Source organism: Elephas maximus, chromosome 2 (genome assembly GCF_024166365.1).
Source record: "Elephas maximus indicus isolate mEleMax1 chromosome 2, mEleMax1 primary haplotype, whole genome shotgun sequence".
Classification (NCBI taxonomy): domain Eukaryota; kingdom Metazoa; phylum Chordata; class Mammalia; order Proboscidea; family Elephantidae; genus Elephas; species Elephas maximus.
In genome coordinates, this window is record NC_064820.1 from 218,228,687 (window position 1) to 218,246,536 (window position 17,850).

Consider the following 17,850-nt stretch of genomic DNA (forward strand, 5'->3'; position numbering starts at 1 on the left):
GATACCAGGATGGCGGATAAGACATTCTGCGAGTCCACAGATGGTGGTTTTGGCAGAAGCATTGCATGGAGGGCCACTTCTTCATGCAACTTGTGCCTTCCCGTCCTGCTCAAGCCTGACCTTGTATATTCCACTTCCATTTAATGATGAAGTGCTGCTGTGCATGACCGACTTTAGGACTCTGTGGGTCGGAAGACAGCCAGTTCATGATGGGCAGCTCAGGCTGCATAGTGACTCAGTGGCTCATGGTTAAGTGTTCAGTCTGTACTAGGGCCCAGTAACAAACCAAAAGCTATTAATCAAAAGTAGAGCAGTTATCTGCAGAGGATGGCAGCGCTTTACTTCTGAGCTGTGATTCACCAACAGTGGCCTGCCAAAGACTCCAAACAGCATCTATATCTGTCTGCCACTGACACTTCAAGCATCATTGTATCAGCCAGATCATATAGTCCAAGTGGCAAAGTGGCTTGGATGACAGCCTGAACCTGATGCAGTGCTTTCTTTTGTTCGGGGCCCCACTCAAAACCAGCAGCTTTTCAAATCACTTGATAAATAGGTCAGAGTAGCAAACTCAAATGAGGGACACGTGGCCTCCAAAATCCAAAGAAGCGCACCAGGCATTGTGCCTCCTTTTGAGTTGTAGGAGAAACCAGATATAACAACTTATCCTTCACTTTAGAAGAAGTATCTCGACATACCTCACACCACTGGATCCTAGAAATTTCGCTGAGGTGGAAGGTGCTTGAATTTTTGTGGGACTGATTTCCCACTCTCTGGCACGCAAATGTTTTATCAGTAAGTCCAGAGTCCTTGACACTTCTTACTTACTAGGCCCAATCAGCATAATGTCACCAATATAATGGACCATTGTGACGTCTTGTGGAAGGAAAAGGAGATCAAGGACCCTGTGGACTAAATTATGACATAGGGCTGCAGAGTTGATATATCTCTGAGGTAGGACATTGAAGGTGTACTGCTGGCCTTGCCAGCTGAAGGCAAGCTGCTTCTCGTGTTCCTTTGAAATTGGAATCAAGAAAAAGACACTGCCCAGATCAATAGCTGCATACCAGGTACCAGGAGATGTATTAATTTGCTCAAGCAATGAAACCAAATCTGGAAAAGCAGCTGCAATTGGACTCACCACCTGGTTAAGCTTACGATAATCCACTGTCATTCTCTAAGATCTCATCTGTTTTTTGCACAGGCCAAATAGGTCAGCTGAATGCGGATATGGTGGGAATCACCAGCCTTGCATCCTTCATGTCTTTGATGGTGGCAGTAAATATCTATAGTCCCTCCAGGAATGAGGTATTTGCCTTTGGTTTACTATTTTTTAGGTAGGGGTAGTTCTAATGGCTTCCACTTGGCCTTTCCAACCATAATAGCCCTTATCACACATGTCAGAGATCCAATGTGGGAGTTCTGCCAGTTGCTGGGTATATTTATTCCAATTATGCATTCTGGAACTGGGAAAATAACTACAGGATGGGTTCAGGGACACACTGGACCTACTGTAAGATGAACATGAGCTAAGATTCCATTACTAACCTCACCTCCACATGCCCTCACTCTGACTGGTGGGCCACAATGATGTTTTGGTTCTCCTGGAATTACTGTCAGTTCAGAGCCAGTATCCAGTAACCCTCCAAAAAGTCTGATTATTTCCTTTTCCCCAGTGAACAGTTACTCTTGTAAAAGCTGGTAGATTCCTTTGGGGAAGGCTGGGGAAAGATCAACGGTATAAGTTTTTGGCAGTGTAGTGGGGTTCTTCTTCAAGGGCATCCAGCCTCCTCTTCGTTCAAGGGGTTGTGGGTCTATAAACTGGCTCAAGTCTGGGAATTGGTTGAGGAGCCATGACTCTATTCTGGTGATTTGAGTGAAACTGTCATTCACAAGACCTAGAAGTCTTCTGTTTGTACAGATCAAGTAAACATTTAGATTTCCCATGTGTTTTACTCCGAGGAACACCATGACTAAGTAGCCAAGACCATAAGTCCATAAGAGCCAGACTATTCTGATTACTGCTTTGACTGTCCATTACAGTAACCATGCCCACCTTGTCTTTGTTGATTGAGTGCTGCCACTTGGCCCCTAAGACCCAGGAGGGTCCAATCAGCCCCATTATAGTTAGGTATCTTAATTCAGTTAGGGCAGCTCCCACTGTCAAATCTGACATGAAAAAGCAATTGCATTAGTTTTTAAGGATGCTGAGGCTCCATTCACAAATTTGTTCCTCACTACTGTGGTAAAAGTGCATCCTCTGGGCACTTCATGTGTGGGCCTGTGGGTCTAACCTGATAAATCCACTCTTACATACCAATTTCCCTAAGCCTTTGGATACCTTCTGTCTTGGGCTGAGTTCTCTAGAGAAGCAAAACCAATAAAGCATATATATGTATATGTATGTATATACGTATATACATATACATATACATATATATCAAGGAAATGGCTCATGTGGTTGTAGAAGCTGGAGTGCCCCAAGTCTGTGGGTCAGGATACAGGATTCTCCTGATTCGTGAAGCCCCCTCTGGTGAACCCAAGATCAGGTCAGAGAGCAGGACTCTTGCTAGCTCAAGTTCCAAGAACTGGAGGTCAGATGAACAGGAGTCAGTTGCAGGATCCAGCATGAGCAAAAAGCCCCCAAACCTTGTCAGAATGTCTGCTTATATTTAATGCAAGCCACATACCCAAGGAAACTCCCTTTCAACTGACTGGCTACACAGAGCAGATCCCATCATAGGGATGATCACATATCAAATCTCAACAGGGAAGTGATCACAACATTACACGACTGCCAAAACACTGAGAATCATGGCCCAGCCAAAATGACACACAATCTTAACCATCACACCTTCTTCTACAGTATACCAAGGCAAGTCTGGTACTTCTACTTGATTTAGTGTAGGCCCCTGCATAATCTATGCTTCAGCGAACCAACCGAATAAACTTTTAGATCTTTTCCAAAACTCTCGAGCGGAAAACAGTGAATGAAGAATCTGTGCTTAGTGAGCCCATATCAATAAACTCAGACTGATCCAACTTTATGCTCCTTGCACCATTATCCCACATCCTTAATAGCCATTCCCACACACATTCCCCAGGTTTCTGTTTGTATGTATTAGAAAAGTCAAGCAGTTCTTTTGAAGTACAGTATACCCCCTCCTGGGTCACCCTTTGCACTTCACCTTTTGGAGCTTGCTGGGACTTAAGTATAATTATAGGTCTAGAAGCAAAAATGGGTGGTGGGAGTGGGTCCTGGCAACATTCAGCATGTCTTGTGAGGTATCTACCCCAGGCAATCCCCAGGTGACGACTCAGATGCCACGCCAGGCGGTGTCTCAGAAAAAGGCTCTTCAGACAGGTAGGTTAATCTCATCAGATGGGAGTAGAGGGGCTAATGGTTTTACTGGGGAGGGTGGCTTAGAAAATAAAGATGGAGTAACCTCTTCAGATGTGAGTAAGATGGTTCTGTTGGCAGGAGTGATTCAACAGAATTTAGGGGCTCAGTGTTCCCAGCTTTATGATTATCTTCCCATATGCCCCCATTCCAAGTTTCAGGATCCCATTTCTTACCAATCAATACACTAACTTTAACTTCAGACATCGTTAAAGTTGGGAATTTATTTGGTGTTATAATTCAGCCACTCTTACAATAAGATCTGGGTTTGATTTTTGGCAATATTGGCTCTGTTACTACAAGACATAAGGCTTTCTTTCAGGGCACAAATGGCAACTTTGAGGTCTTTTATGCAGCACTTGAGCTATGACTCTGAAGCCCTGAACTCATGTCTTTCTTTCACCACTTTGTCTAGTGAAAGTAGGACGAATAAACCAGCTTCCCTATACTTCTCATTCTGACAAAACTGTAGAAACGTATCAAACATGCAATCTCCCAGAACCTTGTTTCTCACCAATACTTGATCTAATGGTGGTGATATTTTGTGTATTAATATTGCCACTTCACACATGGATTAGCGGCACCCTCTTTACTACCGCAGGCAGAGTCATCAGAGCCTTTAAGACTAGTCAGTCTTGAGAACCTATTTAGAAAACTCATCCCTATGATTTTGTTTTTCTAGAACTACTCTCAGTACCAAATGTCTTAGGCTCAGTTCTCTAGAGGAGCAAAATCAGTAAAGTGTGTGCATGTGTATATATATATATAAAACCGAAAACCAAACTAAACCCATTGTGCTCAAGTCGATGCTGACTCATAAAAAATAGTGATCCTATATATACAGAAACATTTATTTCAAGGAAATGGCTCACATGGTTGTAGAGCCATTGTCAAACCCCAAGTCCGTGAGTCGAGCATCACGCTGGTGGCTTCAACTGAGTCATGTAGCTGGGGGGCAAGCCCAACGTTGGCAGGTCAGACAGTAGGCCACTGGCTCATTGACTGCGGAGGCTGACAAATCCAAGATCAGCAAGTAAGATAGCAAGCTGCTGGCTCACAGGCTGTGGAGGCTGATGAACTCCAAAATCAGCAGGCAATACAGTTGGCTGCTGCCTCAGGTCCCAAGAAATGGAGGTCAGATGATGAGCCAGATACAGGATCCAGAGCAAGCAAGCGAGCTTTGCCAGAACATCCATATATATATATATTGAATGCAGGCCAGGGATGCTGCTAAAAGTCCACAATGCATAGCACAGGCCTCCAAAACAAAGAATGATCTTCCCCAAAATGTTAACAGTGCTGAGGTGAGAAACTCTGATCTAGAAAATCTGTGACTTGGAAACTTTGGTCTTTGCCATTCTCCTACATTTCTGTTATTTCTTCTCTCTTGCTTTCTCACACCCCACCTGTGCCCAACACCACAGCAAGGAGAACAAGGTCCTGCCCCAGCAAGATGACACCTATGGAGTTCCCAAAGCTCAGAAACAACTGTGCTGCGTGGGCAGCAGCTTATCCAGGTGTGGTCCTGTCTCTGGCTTTTCTCTGCCTTCATGTCTTCTGATCCAGTTAGTTAACTATGCAGCTAATGAAACTTTGGGTTCTCACGCACACAAACAATAACATCTATTTCAAGATGAAAGGCCATGTATTACTCCTTCTTTATTTACTCCATCATTTTTTCAACAGCTGCTGTGATCCTCCCATGTATAAAACACCATGCTAGGCATGGCGAGACCAAAATAAAACTAATACTACCTCCAAAGAGCTTGTAACCGTGTAGGGAGATGGAACAGGGGCACAAACAATCTGATTTAAAGCAACAAAGGGTAAATACCACAAGAGAGGTTTATATGTTTAAAACATCATAAGATGCTAGAAGGTCATTGGTGGTTCAGCGGTAGAATTCTTGCTTTCCATGTGGGACAGCCAGATTTCATTCCCAGCCAATGCACGTCATGTGTACCCAACACCCATTTGTCAGTGGAGGCTTGTGTGTTGCTGTGATGCTGAACAGGTTTCAGGGGAGCTTCCAGACTAAGGTGGACTAGGAAGAAAGACCTGGCCATCTACTTCTGAAAATCAGCCAACGAAAACCCTGTAGATAACAACAGTCCAATCCACAACTGACCAGGGGGATGGTGCAGGACCAGGCAGCATTGTGTTCGGTTGTGCATGGGGTAGCGTCTTGGTCATCTAGTGCTGCCATAACAGAAATACCACAAGGGGATGGCTTTAACAAAGAAAAATTTATTTCCTCATGGTAAAGTAGACTAGAAGTCCAAATTCAGGGCATCAGCTCCAGGGAAAAGCTTTCTCTCTCTGCCGGCCTACTCATCAATCTTTCCCTGGACTAGGAGCTTCTCTGCACAGGAACCCCGGGTCCAAAGGATGCACTCTGCTGGTATGAGGTCCCCAAACCTCTGCTTGCTTCCCTTTCCTTTTATCTCTTGTAAGATAAAAGGTGTGCAGGCAATACCCCAGGGAAACTCTCTTTACATTGGATCAGTGATAACACCTTAGTAAGGGTGTTATAATCCCACCCTAATCCTCTTGAACATAAAATTACAATTACAGAATGGAGGACAACCACACAATACTGGGAATCATGTTGTTGTTAGGTGTCCTTGAGTCAATTCCAACTCATTGTGACCCTAAGCACAACAGAACGAAACACTGCCTGGTTATGCGCCATCCTCAAAATCGTTGCTATGCTTGAAAGTATTGTTGCAGCCACTGTGTCAATCCATCTCATTGAGGGTCTTCTTTTTCACTGACTCTCTGCTTTACTAAGCATGATGTCCTTCTCCAGGGACTAATCCCTCCTGACAACATGTCCAAAGTATGTGGGATACAGTCTCATCATCCTTGCTTCCAAGGAGCATTCTGGTTGTACTTCTTCAAAGACAGATCTGTTCATTCTTTTGGCAGTCCATGGTGTATTCAATATTCTTTGCCATCACCACAATTCAAAGGCATCAGTTCTTCTTCGGTCTTTGTCATGGATTGAATTATGTCCTCCCAAAAATGTATCAATTTGGCTGGGCCACGATTTCTAGCACTGTATGGTTTTCCTCCGTTTTGTGATTGTAATTTTACGTTAAAAGGATTAGGGTGGGATTGTAACACCATCCTTACCCAGGTCATATCCCTGATACAAATGTAAAGGGAGTTTCCCTGGGGAAAAGAGATAAAAGGAAAGGGAAGCAAGCAGAGAGTTGGGGACCTCATACCACCAAGAAAGCTGCACCAGGAGCAACAGAAGCAGAGTGCGTCCTTTGGACCTGGGGTCCCTGCGCCTGAGAAGCTCCTCAACCAGGGGAAGATTGAGGACAAGGACCAGAATTTCTCCAGAGCCGACAGAGACAGAAAACCTTCCCCTGGAGCTGACGCCCTAAATTTGGATTTCTAACTGACTAGACTGTGAGAAAATAAATTTCTCTTTGTTAAAGCCATCCACTTGTGGTATTTCTGTTATAGCAGCACTAGATGACTAAGACAGTTTTCCTTATTCATTGTCCAGCTTCCACATGCATATGAGGCGACTGAAAACACCATGGCTTGGGTCAGGCATGATACACGAAGAAAGCAAGGGGTCATTAAAAAGACAGGAGAGAAAGAAAAGACCAAAATGGATGTCAGAAGAGACTCTGTAACTTGCTCTTGAACATCAAGTAGCTAAAGCAAAAGGAAAAAAGGATGAAGTAAAAGAGCTAAACAAAAGATTTCAAAGGGCGGCTTAAGAAGACAACGTAAGTATTATAACGACATGTGCAAAGAGCTGGAGATAGAAAACCAAAAGGGAAGAACACACTCAGCATTTCTCAAGCTGAAAGAACTGAAGAAAAAATTCAAGCCTCGAGTTGACATAATGAAGGATTCTACAGGGAAAATATTAAATGACGCAGGAAGCATCAAAAGAAGATGGAAGGAATGCACAGAGTCACTATACCAAAAAGAATTGGTTGACGTTCAAACATTTCAGTAGGTAACATATGATCAGGAACCAATGATACTGAAGGAAGAAGTACAAGCTGCTCTGAAGGCACTGGCGAAAAACAAGGCTCCAGGAATGGACAGGATACCAATTGAGATGTTTCAACAAATGGATGCAGTGTTGGAAGTGCTCATTCGTCTATGCCAAGAAATTTGGAAGACAGCTACCGAGCCAACTGACTGGAAGAGATCCATATTTATGCCTATTTCCAAAAAGGTGATCCAACAGAATGCGGACATTTTCGAACAATATCATTAATATCACATGCAAGCAAAATTTTGCTGAAGGTGATTCAAAAGTGGCTGCAGCAGTATATCGACAGGGAACTGCCAGAAATTCAGACCAGTTTCAGAAGAGCACGTGGAACCAGGGATATCATTGCTGATGTTAGATGGATCCTGGCTGAAAGCAGAGAATACCAGAAAGATGGTTACCTGTGTTTTATTGACTATCCTAAGACATTAGACTGAGTGGAATGGAATAAATGGGAATCGTGGCCCAGCCAAATTGATACACACATTTTTGGGGGGATATAATTCAATTCATGATGGTAGCCACGAATCAGGGGCCTACTTGACGGCAGCTAACAACAAGGGTCTAGAGGAAGGAGAGTTTCCAGCTGGCGGAGTTGGGGAATGGCACTGGAGCTGGGACTCAAAGGATGAGCAGAACTTAAGGATGCAGAGAAGAGAAGAGGGGCCAGGGAGTGTGGCAGCACGGCGGGATGCAGGTGCCCCACAATACTGCATCTAAACCAGGGAGGCTGGTTAGACTTTGGGTGCTGATGGTACCATCTTTCTAGGGACAAGTTGGGGCCTTAGTGAAAGATATAAGAAAAGCAAATGCTACTCAAATGGGGCCTATTTCAACCAGCCTGTAGCCCTACTATGTAAGCAAACTGGACTATGTTAAAAGTAAGTCCAATTCAAAACTCGTGCTATAGCATGCAAAATACAAACTTATGGTGGAAGCTTCTTAGGGAGAATGGAGGACACAAAGCCCCGGGGCGCTGAGGAGGACAAGCTTCCCATCACTCATCTTGTTGACCCAGCTCCTGGCACAGCTCTCTGCATACAGCAGGCACTCAAAGAATGCTCACTAAATTAACAAATGGGGCCACAAGGTCAAACTCAAAGCCAGGAAAAGGCTGAACAGACACATTTAATTTTCTAGACTCAATTTTACTTATTTTCCTAAGAATAATTAGCTGGGCAGTTTCACTGTTGCTAGGGCTAAAAACAATGAGCTGAAGCATAACGACGATTGTGAGGACGGTGCAGGACCGGGCTTCCTTCTGCTATACAAGGGGTCGCTATGAGTTAGAACCAACTTGACGGCACCTAACAAAATATTTTCTCCCATGACAGAACTTGATATTCTCAACTGGTTTCTAAGAGAGAGGTTTTTAACAGTCTGATGAGCCTGGAACTCACCAGAATCAGATGTAGCAAGGATGTCACGAGTAATGAGGAAAAATGAACGTCATGTCTGAATGTGCATGTCAGTGATTGGATGTAATATATGAAATAGATACTTTAGAACTGATCATCTCTGTGGAATAGCCAAGTTTTAGACACTGAAAATGAGGACATGGCCACATGGGGCGGGGAGCGGGGGTTTGTAAGGGGCAGGGGAGAGGATTGCTTCTTCATTTAAATGCTGATAACAAGACCTCAGGTTCTTCCCCTGAGAGCCATACTTTTAACATCTTGCTTCAGGAATTAATATTTTATACACACGCATGCACACACACACATACACACATATATCCCAACAGAAGAGTTTTCAGGATTCCCTTTTTATATCCATATAAAATTCATCCAGGAAAATTTAGGATGGGTGTATGAGACGTGGGGCCCAGGCATGAGAGAAAAGACCAAAGTCGCTTTTCTCGTCTTTTTAATAACTGACACAAATCGTTTGGTAATAGCAGTGAAACAGGCGCAACTGTCCTTACAGCTGCGGGTAGAAGGATGGTCTCACATGAGCCTAGCCACTGAATTCTGTCAACTGTAGACAAAGATACCTCTGGTTGAGAACCAAACCAAAAAGCCAGTTGCCATGAGTCAGGTCTGATTCATGGCAACCTCATGTGTCTCAGAGGAGAACTATGCTCCATAGGGTTTTCAATGGAGAGTCTCTGGGGGGCACAAATGGTTAAGCACTTAACTACTAGCCAAAAAGTTGGCGGTTGGAACCCACCCAGAGATGCTGCAGAAGACAGGCCTGCCAATCTGCTTCCAAAAGGTCACAGCCTTGAAAACCCTAAGGAGCAGTTCTACTCTGTATACCTGGGGTCGCCATGAGCCAGAAGTAACTCAACAGCAACTAACAAGAACAATCTCACAGAAGTAGATCGCCAGGCCTTTCTTCTGTGGTGCTGCTGGGTGTATTAGAACCACTGACCCTTTGGTTAGCAGTGAGCACGTTAGTCATTTGTGCCACACAGAGACACACTTGCTAAGAGCAGACAGTGGTAAATAGAGGTGGGAAATGAGCAGAGTTTTAAGCCCATAAAATAAGCTTGCTTTTTTTTCTTTTTTAAACCAGAAGACATAAATAGCTCTCATTCAACACAACATGCTTTAATTAAAAAAAGAAAAAAAAAAAAAAGGCTAGCCCTTCCTAGGATGTTTGAGAAATCGGACAAAAGGGCTGGAAAGGGAATTCTGGGGGACTAAGTGCATTCTGGCAAGCAAGGCTGAGGCAGCAATAAAACCTGCTTTTAAAGCTCCAGGAGCCCTCTTCATGCCAGCTTTGCATGGAGCAGGTTAAGGCTCCACATTCGCCAATTATGAAAACATACGCCACACACAAAAACAAACCAAACCCTGCCGCACCATGAGGGCCTAAAAGTGCGTTAAAGCTGTACATACCTGGTACCCAGGAAGGGACCTGACGGCCTCCACGACGGCCAGGGACATCAGATGCTGCACAAAAGGAATTCGCTGCCCCAGCTGGGATTTCAGCGGGATGGAGACAAGCAGAGTAGAGAGGGCACATCCTGTGGGGCTCAGCCAAGTGTTCCTGCCCCGGCCTGGAAAACAAACCCCGCTGTCTGCATGAACACGCCCAGTAGGGCCAGGAAATGTGACCAAGGCCTTGGAGCCACATGCTCAAGAGATATCTCCCTTGAATAAACCCTGACTTATTAAAATGCCTGGACATCTGGGGTTAACTCAATACAAAAGAGAAGCTTTTAAAGATCTGAAGCTCTGTTGTCGGAAAAAGTTCTGATAATCGGTATGATTTTCTGCCTCAGTGAGCAAATCATTTATGTTTTGAGGATTCAAAATCTTAGTGTTTGAACATCACTCTAGGTTTCAGTTCTCAGCATATGGTGACGCAGGCCAAAAAAAAAAAAAAAGACCCAGGAGAAACTAGATTGAGTCTACACTGACCCGGGAGTCACATTTAGAAGTGATTCCTTGGGTGGTGGTGGTTGCACAGCTCTGTGAATATACTAGAAACTGTTGCACTGTGCACATTTAATGGGTGAATTGTATGGTAAGTGAATTATAGCTCAGAAAAACTGTTATCAAAAAAAAAAAAAAGTGATCCCTGAGAGTAACTCTCGAGTTATTTTTCTCAAAAAAGTCAGAAAAAAAACAACAAAATCAGAGTGTGACTAATTAATCTAAGATCTTGTATCTGCAATGTATTCTTCTTTTTAACCCAGCATACTACATCTCACAGCTTTTGATAAAATGACATTATTTCTTCTCTTTATGTTCAGAAGACATATTCAAGAGGAAGAACTGGAAAATGGTAGATTCCTTATTTCTTTACTTCTGAAAAAGTCATGAGAGCCTCTGAGAGTGAGAAGCCCCGTTTGGGTCAGCCTGGTGCCAATTGCCCTGGAGAGTCCCGCTGAGTGCCTTCCACTCATCCTGCACAGACCACTAAGCAGGGAACCCACCCTCCACAAGACCCCAGGTGGATTCTGGGAGCATGCGGGCTCTCACTTCTGAGGATCGGCAGGCAGTGGCAACTCTGAGCAGCCCTCTGCTTCTCTACAGTCACTTGGTGAACAGGCCCTGATTGAGTGCCCAGCCAAAAACCAAAACCATAGCAGCTGCCGTTTAGTCGACTCTAATTCATGGTGGCCCCGAATGTGTCAGAGTAGAACCGTTCCCTATAGGGATTTCAATGGTTGATTTTTCAGAAGTAGATCATCAGGATATTCTTATGAGGAGCCTCTATGTGAACTTGAACTGCCAACCTTTCCGCTGGCAGCCAAGTGCTTAACAATTTGTGCCACAAGGGACTCCCATTTGAGTGCCCGCATGTGCAAATTCTAGTGCCAGCTGAGGTGGGGCTGGGAAATGAAAGATTCTTTTGAGTCTTCCTGGCCATCTACTTTTCCTCACCGTGGGACACTCAGTGTAGACCCAAAAGGCACCTCACAGAGAACCTTCAGGAAAATAAGCGTATCTATAACATATGAGGAAACCCTGGTGGTGTAGTGGTAAAGTGCGACCAAAAGGTTGGCAGTTTGAATCCACCAGGCGCTCCTTGGAAACTCTATGGGGCAGTTCTACTCTGCCCTATAGGGTGGCTATGAGTTGGAATTGACTCAACAGCAACGAGTTTGGTTTTGGTATAACGCACGGGGTTGCCATGATTTGGAATTGACTAGACAGCAATGAGTATTTATTTTAAATAACATTTATGATTCAGAAACTGCAAAGCCTAGGAATGTCAGAAAGAAGAATTGACAAGATGCAGGTAACCCAACGTGAAAGCCATCATGAGCAAATGTCAAGTGATTAGTAAACACTAATGTTTGAAGAGAATATTCCAATTCTACCAAGGCTAAATCTTTTGATGACTTTTCCCTTCCTCTTTCTCAATTTTAGGAGGAGTAAGAAAACAGAAACAATTTTTAACGCGGGGTCACCTCCATATTAGCACACACAATCGATTCTCTCTCTGACTACGAGAGTCACAGATTTAAACAGAAACCCATGGCAACGATAACAAAAGTTGACTGACCTTGGCCTTGTGTTTGCCGGACTGCGATGGCTATTAAACCCATTTCCTGTGGCGTCTTAAACATCAACCTGCAAAGGGTGGGAAAGACTGGTCAGCCAGAACAGGGCTCAGGGACATGAGAACCAACATCACACAGACAGGGGCACTATTTACACTCATTTGCAAATGTGTAAAGAAGGTTCAACCCCTCCCTGTTTCAAAACTCTGCAGAAATGTAAAGCCAGAAAGGCAATTATCCCCTCTTCCTCGTCCCTGTAGTGAGAATGACTGGAAAAGGATCAAGAAAGCACCATTTGATATCAAAAAAGACTGTGTTGGGGAGGGATACGTGTATCTGCCTCCACCGTTAGTCTATTTAAGACTTCTTTAGATTGTGTTTCCTCAGTGTTATAGATTGAATTGTGTCCCCCCAAAATAAGTGTTGTAAATCCTAATCTCTACGCCCATGGTGGCACAGTGGTTAAGTGCTAGGGTTGTTAACCAAAAAGGTGAGCAGCTCATATTCACCAGCCACTCCTTGGAAATGCTATGCGGCAGTTCTACTCTGTCCTATAAGTTCACTATGAGTCTGAATTGACTTGAGACAGCAATGGTTTTTATGCCCATGGTCATAATCCCATTTGGGAATGGGTTATCTTTGTTATGTTAATGAAGCAGGATTAGTGTCGGTGTATCTTGAGTCAATCTCTTTTGAGATATAAAAGAGATTAACAAAGCAGCAGAGCAGAGATGGGGTAAGACAGATGCCAAGACACACGGAGATCGCCAAGGAACCAAGAAGCAGAAGCTGAAGAGACAAGGACATTCCTCCAGAGCCAACTGAGAGAGAAAGCCTTCCCCTAGAGCTGGCACCCTGAATTTAGACCTCTAGTCTCCCTAAACTGTGAGAAAATAAATTTCTGTTTGTTAAAGCCACTTACTTGTGGTATTTCTGTTATAGCAGCACTAGGTAACTAAGATGCTCAGAATACCGTTTCTCCCCATATGCTGTCCCTTCTTCAAGTGACAACTGGCAATTCCTGACATTTGTTTCTACTTACAGTGCATTTCTGTCTGAACCCAAGACTATAATCATAACAGAAGTTTCTGATTATTTAGAAAACCAATATGGTGGCCATAAAGCAGTTTAAAAGATACACTATCCCCTGAGAACTAATTATGCTTTAACTATAGTAAATAAATCTACACCTTCTAAGAACTCGAGAGAACCCTGGATTATTTTAGGCTTGAGGTCTGCTTTTAAAATGGTTTCATTTAAAAGAATACAAACTTCCCTTCTGGGGATAGGCAGAAAAGCGCACTATATCTCCACCAAATGAGTCAACGTTAACTTTTTTCAAAAAAGGAAAGAAAGAGGAGGAAAAAACCACCCTTGACTGGAGAATTCCTTCCAAGCTACACTCGACATTTTAATGCTGCGTTAGGACAGTTCTCCTCCTCGTTTCCAGTAGTTTCTGCTCAGGTACGGAACAGATGTAGATCATGGAAGGGTTTATTAAAGTAAAAAAATCAGGCTTGGTGTGCTGATCATACCAGAAATGCCTGTTTATCAGAACAGCTGTGAGGGCCTCTTTGAAACACTTTATTTTTTTGCCGGGGTGGTGGTGACGGGAGGGATGAGGCAGGGATGGCATTTTGTATGAACATAAAGTTTCCAATAACAGAAAAAGAAAGATCAAGCAATCAAGCCAAGTGGCTATTCGTCCTCTCCCCCAGCCTCAAGGAGCTGGTGGAACCCTACAAATGGCTAGGACTCACGAGAAGAAAAAGACTTAAAAGCAGAGAAAAACAACACATCATGTCTCCCCTGCTCAAGTCCCCAGATAGAGCACCCACTGTCAAAGAGCTCTGACGGCCGCCATTACCCGCCACGTTCAGAAGAGCCCATAGGACACCATGACTTGCTAAGAAGACCCCAGCCCCATGGAGCAGGAGGCTTAGCGGCCCAACAGCTGCTTTCCCACACTGCTGCTGGAACAAGCACAGGGCATTCTGCATGAGCGGTCCGCCCCTCGGCTGGTGTGCCAGCCCCACTTCCATCTCACATGAAATACAGCTCCAGAAGTATTTCTCTTGGACGCCATGAATAACTCATTGAGATCGAGAGTGCCTATACACTGTTGGGCTTGAAGAATAAAGCGTCCTTTTCTTGTGTTGGGGCTGGTAGAAAATCCTAAGAAGGACACTTTGTTTAGGCTGGGAGTTAACATTGTCTTCCAGGAACCTTTGCCTTCCAGAAGGTCCCAACAACCCTTCGCCTGGACTTCAAAGGTTGTAGGGTCTCAGGGGGACGGCAAACAAACTTTTAAGTGGGACTGGGGAAAGGATTTGGCACATTGTGAGCAGATTGTTGGGGCTCTTTCTATTCCAGGCACTCTAGGATGTTCCTTAAATAAACTTGTAGATGGTAGACAGTGGTATGCTATAGCTAGTGATGGTGATGGTAGGATTGGGGTGGGAGGAGAGCAAGAAAAAGGTTGGTTCAGAAACCAAACTCAGGCTTGTAGAACAAAGAGAAAGGATGAAGGAACATATGCACTAAACTGCTAGGGGTTTGGCAACAGTTAACAGGGTATATTAATGAAAAGGCTGGAGTCTGTGCTGTTGAAGGCCAAGAGGAAATTCTGCAAGGAGGGAGACAGCATGGGGAAGGAGGTAATGCTTGCCTGGAGACAACTGGAGGCCGGCAGATTTATTTGTGCTATCTGAGATAACTCTGGGGGCCAAACCACACAGCTCCCGGTCAACAAGGAGGCATTTATGGACTTTGTAAAATTTTGCATTTCTGAAAATGAAGCTCCTTGAGTTTGCTTTAGCAGAAAGGAGAAACCATAAGCGCATTTCCATCCTTCGTGGATGATGTCCTCAAAAAGGAAAAAAAAAAGAGGGGTTACAGCATGACTGCCTCCCTGGCTGTATATTTTCTTTCCTTGCTGGCAAAAGTTGTGGAAGAAAAGGTTTCTGTGGGTGACAGCTGAATACATTCACCGTAGCACCAAGGGACGTTCAAGAACAGCCCTCTGTTTTTGTATTCTCTTCTGACTCTGAAAGAGCCAGAGCCCCAAAAGGGCCACTGTGCAAATGAGACAACGCCCTGACTACTTTGGTTATTAGGCACATCATTGCCCCAACTAGATGTTCCGTCAAAGAGAACATCCTCTACTTTACACGGCCGTTAACATAAAGCCTCATTGTTTTTTGTTTATGGCAATGGATATTTGTGATGGTCGCACAGCATGACTGATAGTAATTGGTTTTACTGAATTGTACATGTGAAAATGCTGAACTGGCAAATGTCATGTTACCTATATTTTTACAACAGCAGAAATAAAGCGTCATTAATTAAGGCTAATTTAGAAAACAGGCCAGTATGAACTAGTGAAAAGTCTGAATGAATATAAATTTAAATCCAGCCCTAGTCAATCCATTCTGGGGGACTTGAACCAAAGAAAATAGCCCACATTCACCAGTGTTGTAAAAATAAAAATTTGGAATTAACCTAAGTGATCAGTAGGGAAATGGTTAAGTAAATTATGATATATGAAGCCAATGAAATAATTTATAGTCATTAAAAACTATAGTTATGGAAAAAAAAAACTACAGTTATGGAGAGTATGTAGCAACATGAGAGAAATACTTGGAAAAAACGTGAAAGAAAAAGCAGAATACAAAAATTACATATATTTATATTCCATCCATGTAGAATTCTTAGATAAACAGTAGAGAGCAATTTGACAAAATGATAAAGGCTATATTAGGATTTTTTTTTTTTAACTTTTTTTTGGGAGTAACAGGATTGGTTACTTTTTAATTTTAAAATTATTTTGAATTTTTTTGGGAAAAAACTTTTTACATTCAGATATAAGGTCGCTATGAGTTGGAATCGACAGCAGCAGGTTTGTTTTAATTCACAAATATTTCTAAAAATAGGATCAAAAGATCTGTTTTAAAACATAAGTAAGGCAATCAATAACAGCACTCTTGATTATTATACAGGAATTCACCAACTCATGACACACTTGAGTTACGACAAACCACACTTAAGACCATCCTTTTTTTTATGATTTGCATTTTTTTAAAAAAAATTTTATTGTGCTTTAAGTGAAAGTTTATAAATCAAGTCAGACTTTCATATAAAAATTTATAAACACCTTGCTATATACTCCTAATTGCTCTCCCCCTAATGAGACAGCACACTCCTTCCCACCACTCTCTTTTTTCATGCACATTAGGTCAGCTTCTGACCCTCTCTACCTTCTCATCTCCCCTTCAGAGAGGAGATGCCAACATAGTCTCATGTGTCTACTTGATCCAAGAATGATTTGCATATTTTTTAATGTATGTATGTACTAAAATATATCTGTAGAATGCAGAGCCAACATGACACCACAGACAGACACACCATGTGGACCCTCTGCTGAGGAGACCTGAAAAACTAAGTAAAACTGATAGAAACGTCAATCCTGGAACCCTAAGCATCAAATGAAGGGATAAAGAACTAGATCAAACACTGAATGGAAGAAGAAACTGACAGAAAACAGGGAACAAGAAGAGATATGGAATGGAGGTCTCCTGTCAACTAACACAGCACAGCACTGCCATCTTAGAACGTAGCCAGCAACAACTCCAGTCAGGGAGTATGGAAAGGCAATTTCATAGACTTCCCAGCAGGAATCAGAGCACCTGGTAACTAGAGAAACATGCTTTCCCACCCCTCACCCTTCTGCTCTGTATACCACTTCCACCCTTTCCTGATGGGCCATGCAGTACCATGCAGCTAGAGAACCACCGGCCTGCTGCCATGCCAGGTCTGCCCTGCCCCCACCTGCTGGCTCCTGCTGTGCCATCCCCCTCTTCTTCCGTTTCTTTTTCCTTCCCATCTAGTGCCATTTGCTAGCTCCACCCCTTCCTGGCAGGCCACGCTGCACTGCCTCAGCGAGAGAGCCACTGGCCCACCGCGGCCCTTGATCCACCATGCCCCCACCCACGTACCCAACATGCTGCCAAATTTTTTCTTGTTATTTTCTTTTTTCCTGCCTTTTCTTCCTTCCTCCCACCTAGCCCAGTACATCACCGCTCCAGTTCCACTGGCTCCTGGGTCTGCCTGGCTCCCACTTGTCAGCCCCTACTGTGCTACCACTTTTCTCATTTTCTTTTCTCTTTCTCCCTCACACCTAGCCCCATATGCCACTGTCTTGGTCATCTAGTGCTGCCATAACAGAAATACCACAGTGGATGGTGTTAACAAAGAGAAATTAATTTTCTCACAGTTTAGTAGGTTACAAGTCCAAATTCAGGGTGTTGGTTCCAGGAGGAGGCTTTCTCTTTCTGTTGGCTCTAGAGGAAGGTCCTTGTCCTCAATCTTCCCATGGCCAAGGAGCTTCTCAGGTGCAGGGATCCTGGGCCCAAAGGACACGCTCTGCTCTTGGTTCTGCTTTCTTGGTGATATGAGGTCCCCAAC

General features: G+C 43.7%; 1 protein-coding gene across 7 annotated transcripts in view; it reads right to left on the minus strand.

The window, feature by feature from the left end:
- Positions 1 to 17,850, minus strand: part of HLCS (holocarboxylase synthetase) — a 344,996-nt gene that overhangs the window by 13,459 nt on the left and 313,687 nt on the right. For all 7 annotated transcript variants that reach the window (XM_049874829.1, XM_049874828.1, XM_049874823.1 and 4 more), the window contains exons 7-8: positions 12,390 to 12,457; positions 10,271 to 10,431 (exon numbers count right to left, since the gene is read on the minus strand). In XM_049874829.1, the coding sequence (XP_049730786.1) occupies positions 10,271 to 10,431; positions 12,390 to 12,457 (229 nt within the window). The remainder of the gene's footprint in view (positions 1 to 10,270; positions 10,432 to 12,389; positions 12,458 to 17,850) is intronic.